The sequence below is a fragment of the Watersipora subatra genome, chromosome 10 (assembly GCF_963576615.1).
Source record: "Watersipora subatra chromosome 10, tzWatSuba1.1, whole genome shotgun sequence".
NCBI classification, from domain to species: Eukaryota; Metazoa; Bryozoa; class Gymnolaemata; order Cheilostomatida; family Watersiporidae; genus Watersipora; species Watersipora subatra.
The window spans coordinates 30324204-30345089 of record NC_088717.1 but is presented as its reverse complement, the minus strand read 5'-3'; the positions used below and the strand labels follow the sequence as shown (position 1 = coordinate 30345089).

General features: G+C 35.2%; 1 protein-coding gene across 1 annotated transcript in view; it reads left to right on the top strand.

Annotated features, from left to right (window-relative positions):
• The window catches only part of LOC137407394 (rho guanine nucleotide exchange factor 17-like), a 173146-nt gene that overhangs the window by 67315 nt on the left and 84945 nt on the right, over window positions 1–20886 (top strand). The window contains exons 8-11 of the mRNA XM_068094039.1: window positions 141–224; window positions 477–671; window positions 2734–2850; window positions 15831–15923. Of these exons, the coding sequence (XP_067950140.1) occupies window positions 141–224; window positions 477–671; window positions 2734–2850; window positions 15831–15923 (489 nt within the window). The remainder of the gene's footprint in view (window positions 1–140; window positions 225–476; window positions 672–2733; window positions 2851–15830; window positions 15924–20886) is intronic.

The window sequence follows — 20886 nt, the reverse complement described above, 5'->3', positions numbered from 1 at the left end:
TACCAGGGACCTGAGGGACTGTGTGTTGAATTGAATATAGCAGGTACTGGAATAATCGCGTGTTGAGTTGAATATAACAAGTACATAAAGGTCTGACTAGAATTTGGTTTGCTTACTAAATGAATAATGGTTATTTGTAGAGGCTTAGTGACAGAAGAGCTATAGTGAAGGAGATATTGGAGAGTGAAAGGCGGTATGTGACAACCCTGGAGCAGATATCTCAGGTGAGTTTTATCAACTTCTTTTCTTATTGGCATTAGGATAATTATGGCTCTTGTCAATGAGCCACCTCGTCATACACTCGCCACACTTACTCATATATGGTGCGGGTCACTACAGCTATCCATCCTCTTCTCTCTAGGCAGTGTACTCATGATGGTACAGGTCACTATAGCTATTCATCCTCTCCTCTCTAGGCAACGTACTCATGATGAAACAGGTCACTATTAGCTATCCATCCGCTTCTCTCTTGCCAGGTTATACACAAGCTGAGACAGAGCAGTGTCCTAGAAGAGGAATTGATGAACACAATGTTCCATAACCTTCGTCTTGGTGAACTCGCTGTCCACCACCAGATACTCCTCAAACAACTAACTGAACTGATTGCTGGAAAGCCAGCAAGCTCACAGAACAGACCTAGTAGCAGTGTAGCCAGTTTGGTGTACAATACAGTATGTTTTCACCTACTGCGACTCTATAGTTATATGTAGTAGTATGTTGTCATGTACTCAATATTTATATGGTCATGTACTTGATAGTAATACATGGTAGTATGTTGTCATGTAGTCGATAGTTATACATGGTAGTATGTTGTCATGTAGTCAATAGTTATACGTGGTGGTATGTTGTCATGCACTTGATTGTTATACATGATAGTATGTTGTCATGTACTCTATAGTTATACATGGTAGTATGTTGTCATGTACTCGATAGTTATACATGGCGGTATGTTGTCATGCACTTGATAGTTATACATGGTAGTATGTTGTCATGTACTCCATAGTTATATATGGTAGTATGTCATCACATACTCTATAGTATGTGATGGTGGTATGTTATCATTTACTCTATAGTTATACATGGTGGTATGTTATCATTTACTCTATAGTTATACATGTTAGTATGTTGTCATGTACTATATAGTTATCCATGGTAGTATGTTATTATGAACTCCATAGTTATACATGGTAGTATGTTGTAATGTACTCGATAGTTATACATGGTAGTATGTTGCTATGTACTCTATAGTTATACATGGTAGTATGTTCTCCTGTACGCTGTAGTTACACATGGTAGTATGTTGTCATATACTCCATAGTTATAGATGGTAGTATGTTGTCCTGTACGCTGTAGTTATACATGGTAGTATGTTGTCATGTATTCGATAGTTATATATTGTAGTATGCTGTCATGTACTTGATAGTTATACATGGTAGTATGTTGTCATGTACTCGATAGTTATATATGGTGGTATGTTGTCATGTACTCCATAGTTATCCATGTTAGTATGTTGTCATGTACTCTATAGTTATACATGGTAGTATGTTATCATGTACTCTATAGTCATACATGGTAGTATGTTGTCATGCACTCTATAGTTATACATGGTAGTATGTTGTCATGTACTCCATAGTTATACATGGTAGTATGTTATCATGTACTCTATAGTCATACATGGTAGTATGTTGTCATGCACTCTATAGTTATACATGGTAGTATGTTGTCATGTACTTGATAGTAATACATGGTAGTATGTTATCATTTACTCTATAGTTATACATGTTAGTATGTTGTCATGTACTATATAGTTATCCATGGTAGTATGTTATTATGAACTCCATAGTTATACATGGTAGTATGTTGTAATGTACTCGATAGTTATACATGGTAGTATGTTGCTATGTACTCTATAGTTATACATGGTAGTATGTTCTCCTGTACGCTGTAGTTACACATGGTAGTATGTTGTCATATACTCCATAGTTATAGATGGTAGTATGTTGTCATGTACTCGATAGTTATACATGGTAGTATGTTGTCATGTACTCCATAGTTATCCATGTTAGTATGTTGTCATGTACTCTATAGTTATACATGGTAGTATGTTATCATGTACTCTATAGTCATACATGGTAGTATGTTGTCATGCACTCTATAGTTATACATGGTAGTATGTTGTCATGTACCTGATAGTAATACATGGTAGTATGTTATCATTTACTCTACAGTTATACATGTTTGTATGTTGTCATGTACTATATAGTTATCCATGGTAGTATGTTATTATGAACTCCATAGTTATACATGGTAGTATGTTGTAATGTACTCGATAGTTATACATGGTAGTATGTTGCTATGTACTCTATAGTTATACATGGTAGTATGTTCTCCTGTACGCTGTAGTTACACATGGTAGTATGTTGTCATATACTTCATAGTTATAGATGGTAGTATGTTGTCATGTACTCGATAGTTATACATGGTAGTATGTTGTCATGTACTCTATAGTTATACATGGTAGTATGTTGTCATGTACTCGATAGTTATACATGGTAGTATGTTGTCATGTACTCTATCGTTATACATGGTAGTATGTTGTCTGTACTATGTAGTTATACATTGTGGTATGTTGTCATGTACTCCATAGTTATACATGGTAGTATGATGTTATGTTATGTTTACACCGTTTCAGAGCAGTTAATATACAAGTTTGTTTTCCCTTTTTTTACACAGTTTCAGAGCTTGTCCCTGCATGACAACTACCTCGCTTATGTCACGTATTGTGAAGGCTCGAAAGAACTCATCAAACAGCAGCTAGCCAAAAATACAGCCTTTACCAAACTCAATGATGTGAGTTTCATATTAAACTGTCTGCTTTTCAACCCCAGACTATCTGCAGCATTCGCATGAATATTCCATTTTGCCCACAACTTGCAGTCTGTTGTAACAGTTACTCGTTGTCGCATAAAAACACAAGTGCCTATGTTTGAAGCTGAGATGCTCAAATGCTTTGATACAGGAGCAGCTGCTAGAGTAGATATGCTTGGTATGGGCTCTCATGCCTAGCTTTTGCAAGTGTTTCTAATTCAACTTGCGCTTGCCCTGATTGATAAATGCAACTACCGTCAAACCTCTGTTAAATGCCATGGTACGGTATTTTTCAACCCTTTTCTTTTAGTGGCATTTGAGTGGAGGTGACGTTAAAGTAAAGGTTAGCACTGTATTTTTTGTCTAGATTTTACTGAAGATACATTTAATCATTTTATGCGCGAAGCTATGCTAATGTCGCCTATATATTACACTCCTTTGGGTGAACTGACATTAATCCTTTCGGTCTGAGCGTTTTTCCTGAACCATTTTTCATGTACGTCGAAGTATCAAATTGAGTTAAACAAGGAACTAATTTTATCATAAAACACTAACATGCTGATGATAAGTGGGTTCGTTTTCAAAGTTTTGATTAAAAACAGAATAAAAAGCTATTACATCGTACAATGTTTTAAAGGAGTATTCTCATCATTCATTGAAACGCTTTGAAGTCTTCGGGTCAGATTGTAAGACAAATTTTTGACGAATCTCACAATGGATATTATTTAGACCTTCGTGACTTTGAACCAGATTGTAGTTCTGATGATTGTCATGATCCATCATCTCAGGAATGCATCATTTCATCACCATAGACCTAATAACTATACATAATATAACTAATAATTATAACTAATAATACATATAACAAATAATATAACTAATAATACATATAATTAATGTATAGTTAATAGGTCTTTGCTCATCACTAAAATCGTGGCAACCACTACCAATGAAGTTATTATTAGTACTATTTTGTGGACGCTTTGCTATTGATCATTTTCTATTATGAGTTCGTAAAGATCAGAAAATGTCAAAGCGGCCTTCAATTAAAAGGTGATGTTGTATTTTTCAACCCTTCTGTTGTGACGTTCTATTAGAGGTGGCCTTCTATTAGATGTTGAGTTCAAATAAAAGCGATATTCGAATAGAGTTTTACCATTAAATTAAAATCTATAGCCACCATTAAAGATGTGGTTGCGTCAAATTTTGTTTGATTTTAAAAGAAAGTATTTTTCTTTGTCTACCAGTTGATATGTTGTTTGTTGCATTAGGCGATCTCATTGTCAAGATATTTGAAGATTAAAATCGAAAGATGAAAATCGATTAAAACCGCTCAGGCCAACAAAAACATGCCCAGACTTGCTTAAAATGTTGTATTGCATGATACAACTTGTCTCTATCTCTCGTATTCACATCGACTATTGCGATAAAAGTATATTCCTACGCGGCTCCATTGACATATATTTTATCTTGTATTTGCTCATGTTTGCTAGCATGAAATTTTAAATCCAGCTACAGATACATTATTACCAATGTCTCAAACGCCTCAAACAAAGTAAATCAAAAACTTGTCATATTAGCTTCTTCTAAATGCTGTGTAATCATCTTATTACTGACTACCAAATCTACCGGTCTACGGTAATTATGTCAAGCAAACAATGTAGAATACCCTAGGACACTTATGTATTCGCCTCATCTAACTTTCGCATGTTCGCGGAGTCCTCCTCTCGCGAAAATTTCATCTGCGAAACTCAACTATCATAACGAACGAGCGAAAACGCGAAATTAAATAGCTTTGTTCATTGATAGTCATGCCTGTATTTACTGATTGCATTTTGGGCGGCTAATGTTAGGCGACTAGCTATAAACACCTAGGGTGTGGAGGGGGACGCCTCTCATGTGAAGTTTTAAAAAATTTTATCGGAAAGTATCAACATTTTTCAATTTTTTGAGATTTGTTTTGTTTTAGGTGATGTGACTGATGGGACATTTTAAAATTAAAATAGGCAAAACTTGACCGCAGTTAAAACGCTCAGAAAAAATACATCTTTTTCCTTTGAGCGTTTTAACAAAGTTCAGTCTTCCGGATTTTATTTTAAGTTCATTCGGAGGTTTTTACGCTTTCGATGGGACACGGCCAAGCGGGTGTTTTGTAAAACTTGAACTTTTGCAAACTTTTATAAAAGTCGTTAACAAGAAAATTTTGCCACTGATGATGATAATAACGACGCCTAAGAACTTCTAAAAGTTGATGTTTGTCTCTATGGCTTGGAATGAAGTGATATTCTACAGCGATAAAAACCGTGTCCATGGCCGTTGGGCAAATAGCTTTTCGAATAAATGATATTGAGGTCGAGTTATCTGAAGCAATTTATCATTGCGTTGGAACTGATCAAACAATTTCGTTCGAGTTAACCTTGTGTTTGAGATGAAATGTTACATTTTATCCGAGGGCGAGTTATCCAAGTTGGACTGTACTTAGCCGTGAAAAATTCCAAGAAACAAATAGCAGCAAGCGATCAGATTGCATTATTGACCTTGCCCACACCATTCAACCTGCGGTTCACAATTACAAACTATTCGCAAATTGAAATTTTTTCTATTAGTGAACTGAACCTGAGGAATCTAATTATGTTTGCTCCACTGCATTTATTTTTACATCACCATATTTTCACACTCATCAGAGCTGCGAAATTAAGATGCTGCAAAGTTTTACTCTGTATACTACTCACGAAACTAAATACAGTGAAACACGGATGACTCAAACTTCAAGGGACCGAGCAAAAGTGTTCGAGTTATTAGAGCGTTCAAGTTATTAGGACAGTCATAAGTGCACGTATTTATCAGCAGATACATGTACATATACAAACTATATATCAATCAAAAGCATAGATTGCTTGTTGCAAGTTAAATGGTCTCTCGTGAGAAGTTTTAAATATTTTTAATCAGAAAGTATAGATATTTTTCTATCACTTGAGATTTGTTTGTTGCTTCAGGTGATGTGACTGCCAGGACGCTCTCAGATTAAAATTGGCAAAACTTGATCGCGGTTAAAACGCTAAAAAAAATACATATGTATTTTTCTACCGAGCGTTTTAACCAAGATCAATTTCGCAGTAAGTCAGTTATTACAAAACTGCTTTACTATTAAAAACCCATTATCAATTTTGCCGATATTACTTTAAAGTTATCCAAATTCTACCTCGCTTTTCTTGCTTTCGGAGGGCTTATCGCTAAGCGGATGTTTGGTAAAATTTGATTTTTGCAAACCTTTAGAAAAGTCGTTAATGAAAATATTTGCCGGTGTTGGTAATATCGAGGCCTAAGAACTACTAAAAGTCGATGTTTATCTCTATGGCTTGGAATAAAGTGTTATTCTAAAGCGATAGTAACAACCGTTTCGGTAGCCGTTTGGCAAAAAAATGTTCGAGTTAACGGAGTTTCGGTCGAGTTATCTAAAGCCATTTGTCATTGCGTGGGAACGGACCAAGCAAATCCATCCGAGTTAACCATGTGTTCGATATATCCGAGGGTGATTTATCCGAGTTTCACTGTACTAGCGAAATATAAGTGTCCTAGGGTAAGGTCTTTGTATCAGCACAGTTCCGTTGCTACTCACACTAATTATATACAGCCCCCAAAAGCCCTGCCCACATTATGCCCGTCGCCTATATTTGGGGGTGGGAGTGGGCTGTATATCATTTCTCACACCAAAAACTATTTTCTTTCTAAGTAAAATGAGCAAGCTGCGTCTTTGAAACCATCTACATCCCTAAAGTCATGTACATTGTATATAGTAGACTGTCAACGTTATCGATTCATTATTGGTATCAATTTGTAGAAACAAATTCACTGGTCACATTTGATTGGTTGATTCAACTATTAAAAAAATGGTAGAGCTACGCAAAAGTGCCTGTCCATGCAGCTCTGATTACACTTCATAAGTTAACGGGGCTATGTTGTATTCAATGTTGTATTCAATGTACTGCAAATCATGTTTTGCATTATCTTCAACAATATTATTTTATTATATAATTTTTACAAGCAAAAAATTTTCATCTCGGCATAAAGCCTTTATTAAAAATATCCATCCAATTTGTGGCCACTCACATAGTTTCAGTTCATACAATAATACAAATTCATCCACTGCGGCAAACTCAAACAAAACATGATTTATGCAGCATACATTCAAGTCTCTCTTTCTCATTTATGGCACACTGACAAAGCTGCTTCACTGGTGGGATCACATAAACATCCTGTAATAAATAAAGCAAATGCAATAAATATATGTCATTCATAGATATGTCATTCTAACGCATATCTACTGAAAGCTTTCAAATTGGGAGTTAGATAGATTGCGAGTGTAATTTTAAAAATGAATAAATGTTTAAAAAAAGCATAAGTACGCCAAGCCAACGATTCAAAGCTTTGGTTCTGGAAGTTGAAGATTTGCGTTGATCAATCTATTTTCTTCACTTTCTACGAGTGAGAAGTAAACATCTAAAGTCAAATAGTAAATCCAATTTACTAGCTAAAACTGCCAAAGAAAATTTGAAGCAAATATAGCTCGGTGAAGCGATAAAAAATTATAAAACTATGATTGGTGATAGCAAAAAGTTTTAATTCTATTAGTTAGTACATGTATTAAGGAGTAATAAAATTATTACCTTTAGTATATTCATGAATCTAAGCCATTGTATTGCTATAGGTGCTATGAATTAAAAAGAAGCCGTCAAGAACTCACTGCACATGCGTACCTTACACGCGCGCACAGGAAATCACATTATAACCTCAAACAGGGAAATATAATCTGAATGTAAACTCAACAGTATATCTATAGGAGACTCAGAGTGAAAGATACATTTACCTTCATTCTCCTAGCTTCTTCTGTAGTACATTAACCTCCTGATGCTCTGAAAACTCAGGGTCACCTTCGCATTAACTTTACAATAATTTTTACAATTCTGTTGTTCGTCAATAAAACGTGTCGATTGAGTAATTCATTAAAGTAACAATGTTAATTAATTTAGTAAATATTGATGTCCATGCGATCTAATAATAGAGTAAAATCCCTAGATTTTAGGTCACAAACAACGCGTTTTACGAGTGATAACATTTATTGCGACCTATATAAAAATTTTGTGCTGATGATTGGCTAAAGAAGAGATCTCATATTTATCACTCGTGGACTCTTTTTAGAAGTATAACTAGTTAAGTCATGAATGAAGCACCCACTGGAATCTGAGCTTTTTAAAAGATGGCCATTCAATCAAACGCATAGGTATATCTCTGGACAGGATTGGTCTACAAAGACAAAAATGACATCAAATTTTAGCTGATGTTTTAGCCTTTTATTGGTCTTAATTTCATTAAATCGACCTGTTTGACGCAACCACATCTTTAATGACCGGGTTACAGACATGCAGTCAAAGTTTGGCTGCAAGTAAGCAACCAAGCAGGGCTTAGTAGGGTCAAGCATACAAGTTACAGTAAGTTTGTTTGAGCTGGCTAGTAGCGGGAAGTTCAGTAACGTCACTGTGAATTCTCCAACATATTTTCAAATCAAGAAAGTGTTACATTATCCTCACTTCTAAATGGGATTCTTGGCACACAACATCAAATTTAGCAAATTTTTGCTTTAACTTCCAAAGCGATTTTCAACATGCAATGTCCAAAGATTATCAAAATACTAAAGATCTGGTAGAAGTAAAACATGAAAATGATAACATATTATATATAACATATATACAATGATAACATATATACAATGATAACATATATACAAGTTAGTTGACACGTTGTTTAGCTATACAGTAAGCGCTCTTACAATTATAACATATATACAAGTTAGTTGACACGTTGTTTAGCTATACAGTAGGCGCTCTTACAATAATAACATTTATACAAGTTAGTTGACACGTTGTTTAGCTTTACAGTAAGCGCTCTTACAATGATAACATACGTACAAGTTAGTTGACACGTTGTTTAGCTTTACAGTAAGCGCTCTTACAATGATAACATATATACAAGTTAGTTGACACGTTGTTTAGCTATACAGTAGGCGCTCTTACAATAATAACATATATACAAGTTAGTTGACACGTTGTTTAGCTATACAGTAAGCGCTCTTACAATGATAACATATATACAAGTTAGTTGACACGTTGTTTAGCTATACAGTAGGCGCTCTTACAATAATAACATATATACAAGTTAGTTGACACGTTGTTTAGCTATACAGTAGGCGCTCTTACAATAATAACATATATACAAGTTAGTTTACACGTTGTTTAGCTATACAGTAAGCGCTCTTACAATCCAGAATACTTTTGGTCATTACCTGATTCAGCCATCAATTTATTAAGTTAACTGAGCTTTCTTTTTAAATCCGTTCGAACCATTTCTTTTGATACTTATTTGTAATTTTAAGCATTACTAAAGCAGTTTTAAATGCCCATTACTCAAGGGTCATGGTTGTGATTATAGATAAAAATCGGGAATGTTTACTTTATTGGGGTTTTATGTTATACGAACAGTAAAATACATGTAAATTGCCTAATCCATTCGAGGATCTTCCAAAACTCACTCCTTTCAAAACTAAAAACAGCTGTAATTTAATTTAACAACTGAACAGTATATGTAGCATTAATGGTTTGTATCGACAAGTTCTTTACTTTTTTTATTAATTTTGCTCAGTTCATGGGTTCAGTCGTGATAATTCTACTATAAGTTAAGGGGAGTTCACACCTCCAATGCCGATTTACTTCGGTTATTTTCACTTTTTCTAGACCGCGAGCCCTATTCTGTAAACGAAAAATATTGCTAAATATTTTATGTCTAAAAAAATTAAAATGATTTCTTTACTATGCGTATTAAGAATATACTGAAGTCTACGTAGACTGCCACCCAGGTTTGAGGTTGGCATAATATATTACATTTGATGACGCTAAAACTCACGATATTCAGCTTGGTATATCGACACTCTAACACCTGCACCAATCGATCGCCTTTTTTCTGCGCTTTATCAACACACCTGACGATCCCTCACTGCCAACTTGATTTCTAGGGTACCAACGTGTATAATAGAGAACCCGTATAATTGAGAGAGATATGCTGTTTTCTCTCTCAACTCTGGCAAAAGAGAAAGCGATATTTTTCAGGGTAACTACGAGTTTATCGATATTGAAATCAAATTTGAGAATTTTCACAAACTTGACACTATACATCACAGAAATTCTTTACATTGAATAAAGCAAACTTCACGTAAATTCTTAACGTTATCTAGAATTAACAGTATAGAAGGTATACATTATAGGTGTACGTTATAGGAGGTATACATTATAGGAGCGTCTACTGTATCTAGTTTTCTATCACTCTACTACTGAACTAAACATTTGTAGATTTTGTGACTTCATTCATGCCTCACTGTAAAGTAACAATAGTCACCTCTTTTTATGGTTATAACTTTAGTAATATAGTTTTCACATATAATGTAGGTTTTTATATTTAGCTTTTTTGTAATTTTATATAATGCCTACATTTCAATGCTATATCAGACTAGCCAAAGTATTTACTATTTTCCTTTTGAACTCTTGAATGAACTGAACTAAAATACCATGTATCCATTCGAATATGAATACTAGCTTAGTTACCTCTAGCTAGGCTGTAACACTGCAATATGCAAGGTTCATCATAGAGTTCAACGCATACCCTTTCAATTCCTTGAGAGTTGCGATCTCATGCTCAACAGCATGACATCACTGTGGGCCACACGTTTTTATATAAAATAAATCAATCTGTTTACTCGGTTGGACATAGGAAGGTGGCAAGATAAGTAGATAATGAGATGTCCTGTTTAGACTACGGCAATCTCTTCAGTTTATCTCCCGTGAAAGTTGGAGCTGAAGCAGTCTTAGGAGGCAGAAAGTAATAGATATGGAGCATTCTGTGTTTGAAGGAAGATCTTTACTTAACTGTGATCATTAAGTAAATCATCCTTGCTGAGAGAGAGGTAGGAATCGCTTGAGACTTTTTCACACTGGACATAGTCTAGCACAAAGCTGGTGTTGAATGTCAACATTGACGTCATAGCTGCGGTAAACCATATTTTAGCTAATCAAACATTCTGCCTCATTTGACTGCTTCTGTGTTAGATTAGTTTACATTGTAAATATTAAACATTCCACGCTTTTTGAAATATATGTATAAGAAGTAACTTATAAGTCTACCAACACTCAACTAATCATTCAAACAGTTTAAGACAAAAACCCATTAATAATACTATACTAGCGGAATACTATCAATAATACTATATTGGCGGAACACTATCAATAATACTATACTGGCGGAATACTATCACTAAAAGGATGCATATGACAAAATTATATTCATCTAAATGCCAGTAACTTACATCATAAATTAATTACAGACTTTATCGTAACAGTCACTCCCCACCATAATATTGCACCTTATGTAAATGCAAGTCACTCCCCACTATAATATTGCACCCTATGTAAATGCAAGTCACTCCCTACCATAATATTGCACTCTATGTAAATGCATGTCACTCCCCACCATAATATTGCACCCTATGTAAATGCAAGTCACTCCCCACCATAATATCGCACTCTATGTAAATGCAAGTCACTCCCTACCATAATATTGCACCCTATGTAAATGCCAAGTCACTCCCACCATAATATTGCACCCTATGTAAATGCAAGTCACTCCCCACCATAATATTGCACCCTATGTAAATGCAAGTCACTCCCCACCATAATATTGCACCCTATGTAAATGCAAGTCACTCCCCACCATAATATTGCACCCTATGTAAATGCAAGTCACTCCCTACCATAATCTTGCACCTTATGTAAATGCATGTCACTGTCCACCATAAAATTGCACCCTATGTAAATGCAAGTCACTCCCCACCATAATATTGCACCTTATGTAAATGCAAGTCACTCCCACCATAATATTGCACCCTATGTAAATGCCAAGTCACTCCTACCATAATATTGCATCCTATGTAAATGCAAGTCACTCCCCACCATAATATTGCACCTTATGTAAATGCAAGTCACTCCCCACCATAATATTGCACCCTATGTAAATGCATGTCACTCCCCACCATAATATTGCACCCTATGTAAATGCAAGTCACTCCCTATCATAATATTGCACTCTATATAAATGCAAGTCACTCCCCACCATAATATTGCACCCTATGTAAATGCAAGTCACTCCCCACCATAATATTGCACCCTATGTAAATGCATGTCACTCCCCACCATAATATTGCACCCTATGTAAATGCAAGTCACTCCCCACCATAATATTGCACCCTATGTAAATGCAAGTCACTCCCTACCATAATATTGCACCTTATGTAAATGCAAGTCACTCCCCACCATAATATTGCACCTTATGTAAATGCAAGTCACTCCCCACCATAATATTGCACCCTATGTAAATGCAAGTCACTCCCCACCATAATATTGCACCTTATGTAAATGCAAGTCACTCCCACCATAATATTGCACCCTATGTAAATGCCAAGTCACTCCTACCATAATATTGCATCCTATGTAAATGCAAGTCACTCCCCACCATAATATTGCACCTTATGTAAATGCAAGTCACTCCCCACCATAATATTGCACCCTATGTAAATGCATGTCACTCCCCACCATAATATTGCACCCTATGTAAATGCAAGTCACTCCCTATCATAATATTGCACTCTATATAAATGCAAGTCACTCCCCACCATAATATTGCACCCTATGTAAATGCAAGTCACTCCCCACCATAATATTGCACCCTATGTAAATGCATGTCACTCCCCACCATAATATTGCACCCTATGTAAATGCAAGTCACTCCCCACCATAATATTGCACCCTATGTAAATGCAAGTCACTCCCTACCATAATATTGCACCTTATGTAAATGCAAGTCACTCCCCACCATAATATTGCACCTTATGTAAATGCAAGTCACTCCCCACCATAATATTGCACCCTATGTAAATGCATGTCACTCCCCACCATAATATTGCACCCTATGTAAATGCAAGTCACTCCCCACCATAATATTGCACCCTATGTAAATGCAAGTCACTCCCTACCATAATATTGCACCTTATGTAAATGCAAGTCACTCCCTACCATAATATTGCACCCTATGTAAATGCAAGTCACTCCCTACCATAATCTTGCACCTTATGTAAATGCCAAGTCACTCCCCACCATAATATTGTACCCTATGTAAATGCAAGTCACTCCCCACCATAATATTGCGCCTTATGTAACTGAAGTACTGTCACAACGAAGGTGACACCGGATAGAAACACAAGAAGAACTGTCACAACGAAGGTGACTCGGATAGCAACACAAGAAGTACTGTTGGAATTCGTTGCAGGTTTTATCCAGAATACTTTTGGTCATTACCTGGTTTATCCATCAATTTATTAGGTTTTCTGAGCTTTCTTTTTAAATCCGTTCGAACCATTTCTTTTGATATTTTTTTGTAATTTTAAGCATTACTAAACCAGTTTTAAATGCTCATTACTAAAGGGTCATGGTTGTGATTATAGATGAAGTTTTAAAATCTCAAGAAAAATATTTTTATCAAATGTGTTTATACAAATAATGATATCATAGAAGTCTTGGTAGACCGAGATGTTGTAGTTAGATATTTTTACATGTACACATTGTAGTTTAACCTCTTCTTGAAAAATATATACATAGTTATGCTCATAGTTATAGTTAGCTCAGCTATAGTTATCTAATAGCTATAGAGTTTTTAAAAGATAGATGTAGGAATTTATAAGCCATCAAGCTTGTTAGCTCTTCATCTTTCAAGGTTGACTTGCAACAAAATTCACATTACAGTTATTTGGTATCAAAAAATTCACCATGTCTTACTCTATTGTGTTGTAAGTGTTAAATATGTGGAAATGTTATTACAAGCTCTTGGAAGCTCAAAAACGAAAAGCCGCCGAAGATTGGAATCTCTTGATTTCTCTGACGTAGTCATGAAATCTATTTATTGTCTTGTCACGATGTTCTGACGTGAATTGAAAGGCCAATAAAAAGCTCAATATAAAACTTACCGTAGCAGTAGTTTATGACAAACATTTTGGGTTTTACCGAAGACCCCGTAATCAAATATAGATGCTCGCTACTTTACAGTTTTGTTTCGGTTTGGTCTAATCAGCAAGTCGTAATTTGATCATGTGACCCAATACTTCGCAAATAATTTCTGCAGCACTTTTCGATTATCACAAGTGACCAATAGGCTCATCTTGATTATCAGACAATGATATGTACTCCTTCAAGCTAAGGCTAAAAAATTAACTGAATTTTTACGGTAAGTTATAAGATATATCTGCTGAAACTGACAGCATTACAATGACGATAAGACAGACGCGTAAGAACAATAGACATAGTTTTATCGAATGCGTGAAGTATATTTGTGAAAATATTTCGATGAATAAGGTTGCATGAAAGTGTAAACAGAAACCATCTCACACAGCTACGTCACATTTTAGCCGTTTTGGAAAGAGAATCCAAACTACGGCGGTTTCGTGTGGCTGCGATTAACTGTTCGTTTTTTAGCTTTTAAGAGCTTGTAATCACATTTCCACATATTTTACACCTACAACACAACCGAGTAAGACATGGTGAATCTTTTCATATGAAATAACTGTAATGTGAATTTTGTTGCAAATCAACCTTTAAAAACAATAATTTTATTTTCAAATGTTTTCATGTGAAGAGATAACTTACTGTATTGGATTTGGTTCAAGAATATTCTCTATAACATATGTATGTGCTATTATGTGCTCCCATGTGCTATCATGTGCTATCAATTGCTTTCGTGTACTATTATGTGCTATGTCTACTAAACACTTCACGCTTTTAATAGCATTCAAACCTACCCTTGTTGTTAGTCATCAAGTTCTTGTATTACTGCTCTATGCTGGCTGTTAGCTTTCTATAGGTTGTAAAGCTATGCTCCATCAGATGCACTGACATTATCAAACAGTATGTTTTATTATCATGTTACAAGCTCACTTCAATTGAGCTTTTGTGTTGTATGGCTGATTCAATTTGGATTGATATAAAATATGGGAATTTATAACTTGTAAATAGCACAATAGTACTAATACAAAGTAACACAATAGTACTAATACTAACAATAGTATTAATACTAACAATAGTACTAATACTAGCAATAGTATTAATACTAACAATAGTACTAATACTAACAATAGTACTAATACTAACAATAGTACTAATACTAGCAATAGTATTAATACTAACAATAGTACTAATACTAACAATAGTACTAATACTAACAATAGTATTGATACTAACAATAGTACTGATACTAACAATAGTACTAATACTAACAATAGTACTAATACTAACAATAGTATTGATACTAACAATAGTACTGATATTAACAATAGTACCAATACTAGCAATAGTACTGATACTAACGATAGTACTGATATCAACAATAGTACTGAACACTACTGATACTAACGATAGTACTGATATCAACAATAGTACTGAGTACTACTGATACTAACAATAGCACTAATACTAACAACAGTAATAATACTAATGATAGTATTAATACTAGAAATATGACTGATACAAACAGTTGTGCTGATAAATTATATACTACTGGAAAATTATTAAAAACTACTGGATAAATTCAAATTAAAGCTGATATCGACTCCTGTTACCGTAACTGAAACTCTTTATGTCACCTGTCGGCTCTCATAATATGGCACGTTAATCTTGGAGCCATCCAATACGACTACCTGTAATTAAAAAATAGTTTTTTATTGTATTTAAAATTTCTGGAGTTTGACTCTTCATAGCTAAAACTATGGAATAAGCAGCTAATTGTTAAAGCTCCACCTGAATAATTTTTGCTTGCAGAGGTTCAAACTAGAAAACAGAAGTGGATATGATTTGAACCATGCTGTGTCACTGCCAGCAAACCGCCTCCTCAGTTACAAGATGCTACTCGAGGTACTTATAGATCTAGTCAAATGTTACATTTCGCTGAGTAAATGCTAATATGTCTTTGGGCTCGAGATTTGACTGAAATTGAAGCTTCGAAACGAGAGTCTATTGAACCCTGTTTTGGTGGTCTAGACAAGGGAAGGTTTAATTTATTTATATCTTGTATTCTGCAAACAGCTATTAGCTGTTGTTGGTATGCTAAAAGAATGTGTTTGGTTGGGCCAGATTTATTTAACCTTTTGCAACGAGCTCCAGCTGAGAAGAAAAGTTTGTGCATGTTTTTACTCCTTAGGGTATAAAGCAGTTGTGTTAAAGGTTGACTTGCAATAAAATTCACATTACAGTTATTTGGTATCAAAATATTCACCATGTCTTACTCTGTTGTGTTGTAGGTGCCAAATATGTGGCAATGTGATTCCAAGCCCTTAAAAGCTAAAAAACGAACAGTTAATCGCAGCCACACGAGCCCGCCATAGTTTGGATTCTCTTTCCAAAACAGCTTAAATGTGACGTAATTGTGAGAGATGGTTTCTGTTTACACTTTCATGCAACCTTATTCGTCGAAATATTTTCACAAATATACATGTATTTCACGCATTCAATAAAACTATGTCTATTGTTCTTACGCGTCTGTTTTATTGTCATTGTAATGCTGTCACTTTTAGCAGTGATATCTTATAACTTGCCGTAAAAATTCATTTAATTGTTTAGCCTTACCTCGAAGGAGTACATATCATTGTCTGATAATCATGACGAGCCTGTTGGTCACTTGTGATAATCGAAAAGTGCTGCAAAAATTATTTGATTATGACTTGCTGATTAGACCAGGCCGAAACAAAACTGTAAAGTAGCGAGCATCTATATTTGAAACAGGGTCTTCAGTAAAACCCGAAGTGCTTGTCATAAACTAGTGCTACAATAAGTTTTATATTGAGCTTTTTATTGGCCTTTCAAATCACGTGAGAACATACGTGACAAGACAATAACTAAATTTCATGGCTACGTCATCGAAATAAAAAGATTACACGTCTACGGCGGCTTTTCGTTTTTGAGCTTTTAGGAGCTTGTAATCACATTTCCACATATTTGGCACTTACAACACAACAGAGTAAGACATGGTGAATCTTTTGATACCAAATAACTGTACAGACAGTTCCCAACCTACGAACGAGTTACGTTCCGAACGATTGTTCGTAAGGTGAATTTGTTCGTAAGTTGCTTCAGTGCTATATTTTGTATTAAAATTTATGTTTAAGGCCTATATAAGTAGATTGAAGGTTTATATACGTATGTTTAAGGCTTGTATAAGTAACCTGTATTGGTTTGTACTGAAAAAAATATTTAATAAAATGGAGATAATACTTTGGTGGACGCCAGACCATGACACTGTATTTCTTATTTATTGTATGTCTTGTCCGTTTATTATATCGTTGTTTCACTCGTTATGCTATTGTTATATCTGATATAACGTCATAACACTATCACTTATCGTTAGCCGTTAGCCGGAATGGTTGATATTATTGTATATAACTGAGTGCGCTCATTTAGTTGAGCAGAGCAGATAGCCGTACACTCCTCGGCTAGTGAAACTTCCTTCGCTAATTAAAGGCTGAATGAAACTACACGCACTCTGTTCTCTTTATTTATTAGTAGAGATCGTGCCAAGTAAAGGCCGGCAAACCCCTTTACAATATGTATGTAAAGTTCAAACAAATACGGTAACTCGAAAGTTATTTGAGTTACGAACAACATACATACGTTCGTATGTATCCTTGTTCGTAACTCGAATGTTAGTAAGTAGGGAACCATCTGTAATGTGAATTTTGTTGCAAGTCAACCTTTAAACTGCACTCACATTATGTTTTTACTCCTTAGGGTATAAAGCAGTTGTGTTAAACTGGACTCACATTATGTTTTTACTCCTTAGGGTATAAAGCAGTTGTGTTAAACTGCACTCACATTATGTTTTTACTCCTTAGGGTATAAAACAGTTGTGTTAAACTGCATTCACATTATGTTTTGTTTGCAATCATAGGTTGTGCACATAGGAAAAATTTGTGCAATAAAGGTGGAAAAAAAACTAAAATTTCCTTCCATGAACTGGATTCTTCCCTCTGTGGAATAGTTTTGTCATTGAAATGGCCTGCTTATAATTTGAAAGTGGCAGGTGTGATGTAATAATTACCTACCTTAGGACACATGTATTTGCCTCATCTAACTTTCGCGTTTTCGCGGAGTCATCATCTCGCGAAAACTTCATGAGCTAAACTAAACAATCATAACGAACGAGCGAAATTGCTGAATTAAACAGCTTTGTTCATTGATACTGTAGAATGAAATTTTATAACGACATTTATTTTAACGTTTTTAACGACCACTATAGCATCGTTAAAATATAAACCAACAAAATAATTTGACTGTCAAAATTTATTACGTTATTATTTTGCAATTAATTATGATTATTTTCCCATTAATAATAATTTATAATGATAAGAAATTGATGTCAATGGACACGTGTTAGTAGCATAATTGTTTGTTGGGGACATCAATCAATACGTTGAGCACCGCGTGTTGAAAGAAAATAAGACACACTGACACTCACAGTACTACACAAGCAGCATGGCTCTGGAAAGGTTTGGATTCACCACTGACCCCTCTTCAATAACTTGTAATCGTTCAGAAGATGAGACAATAGAGAAAGAGTTAGCTCTGATAAATAACACTAGGAACAAAGGAAGAGAAGAAGTTATAATAACTACACACTGTGCTAGTATCTGTAGCTGTAGTATTACTAGCAGCTGTATCATGTATGTATTTGTATACGACTTGTAATTACTGTAATAAAGATGTTCAGCAATTATTAGCAGCAGTTGAGTGTTTGGGAAAACGTTAAAATTAATACCTATACACAACACCGTTGATCATTAAAATTAAAATACTAAAAAAAAAATAGCTAAATTGCACAGGTGTCCTTTAGCGGGATATTGCCGAAGCCGAGGCTGGGCCGTAGTCTATACACACAAAAAATTAACAAAGGTCCACGTAGTTATGAGCAAAAACAAAAGTATCCACCCAAATATCTCACCAATCCAATTAGCAGCACACACAAAAACTAAACCAATCGACAGAGCCACCCATCATGTCAAAATATTCCTAGTTTCAAGACATGTCTTGCACAACTCACCTTATGGTTTATTAAAACTTGTCCTAAAGTCCCTATTAATTTGAGACTGTCCAATTACAGTAATACTTCAACTTACGAGTGCTCCAACGTACGAGAAACTTGAGATGCGAGCCAGCTTTCAAGCAAGTAGCACTAACATACGAGTCATGTTTGAGATACGAGCACTTGAGTCAGTTGCCAAGTATGCCGGAGGTGTTTTATGAGAACAGCATCACTATGTATTTGTCAACTGCTCAGGTTATACTGTTGTACCGTGTTTTTGTGCACGATTTTCTGTGCAGAATTATGTGAATTAAAAGTACTGTGCGTAGACAGAAAGTTTGCCAGTAAAATGAAAGATATTACAAAGAAAAAGCAAATGATAACAGTCGATATTAAACGAAAAAATATTGAAAAATATGCGAAATGTGTATGCGTGATTCAGCTAGCTCGGCAATATGACATACATTCATAATTATCAAACAGAAGGATTATATTCAGGGCATTTAGTTCGCAAAAGGACTAACCATAGTTTCTAAACGGTGCAGCGATCTTCACGACCGCTGATGGCATTGGACAAACAATTGGCCGGTGACAGCGTAACTGAAACGATGCTATGTGAAAAGGCCGGCGCTATCTATCCAAACTGTTTACCGTAATAGACATTCGTACAAGTTGGCTAGTGGTCGTGCGTTAACCATTTGTGGCGACACCTGTGTTCGTCCTAATCGCAACATGTTGCAAGGGCGACAAAGGCAATTGTCCTTAGATAGGTTTATCTTAAAACGGCCGGCTAGTCATGAAAGCGAAAAAAAGGAAACATTTCTCGCTAACCAGCGAGAAATTTCAAACTAGGAACGCCGAAAAAATTTTAATTACGTTTAGTTGAAAATGAGAGTTTGCTTTTTTGTTTGCTTGTAAGTTTGTCTTTTAACACTTTGATAAAATTCAAATTTACCAAAGTCACCTGTTGTAACGAAGAATAACTTATATCTCCCTCCCTGGCAAATGCGAGTGTTAACTGCTATTGTATGTATTTAATTTTACATTTTAATTATTCACATTTCCTTGCATTGTTTTTTATTTGTTGCTTTTTAAAAACATGTACTACGTAAGGACAATAACCAACATGTTCTTTCTGTTATAATATCTTGTTTTGAGTGTTTTATTTGCTTTTTTAGAGTATGGAAACCAATCAATATATATTTAATTGTTCTATATATAAATGAATTGCACCAACATGCGAGTAAATTGGCATACGATCTCAGTCTCCGAACGCATTAAGCTCGTAAGTTGAAGTATGACTGTACTGTTTTAGAAATGGTCGCCGCTGGCCTAACCTAACGTCCTAATTTAACATCTCAGTAACTATCGGGGTGTTGGTGATTGCTCCCGAACTTTTTGATTCCCTCTTTTAGTGATACCCCGATAGTTGAGTGAGATGTTGAATCAGAACGTTAGGTTAGGCTAGCGGCGACCATTTCTAAACAGCAAGTGAACAGTCTCAAATTAATAGGGACTTTGGGAAAAGTTTTGACAAACCATAAGGTGAGTTGTGCAAGACACGACTTTGAACTTGGAATATTCTGACATGATCGATGGCTCTGTCGGTTGGTTTAGTTTTTGTGTGTGCTGCTCATTGGATTGGTGAGATATTTGGGTGGTAATTTTGTTTTTGCTCATAATCACGTGGACCTTTGTTGTTTTTGTCTGTGTAGACTACGGCTCGGCTTTGGCAATATCCCGCTAAAGGCCACCTGTGCTAAATTGTGACAAAACCGTTAAAATTTTCAGCATAATTAAGTT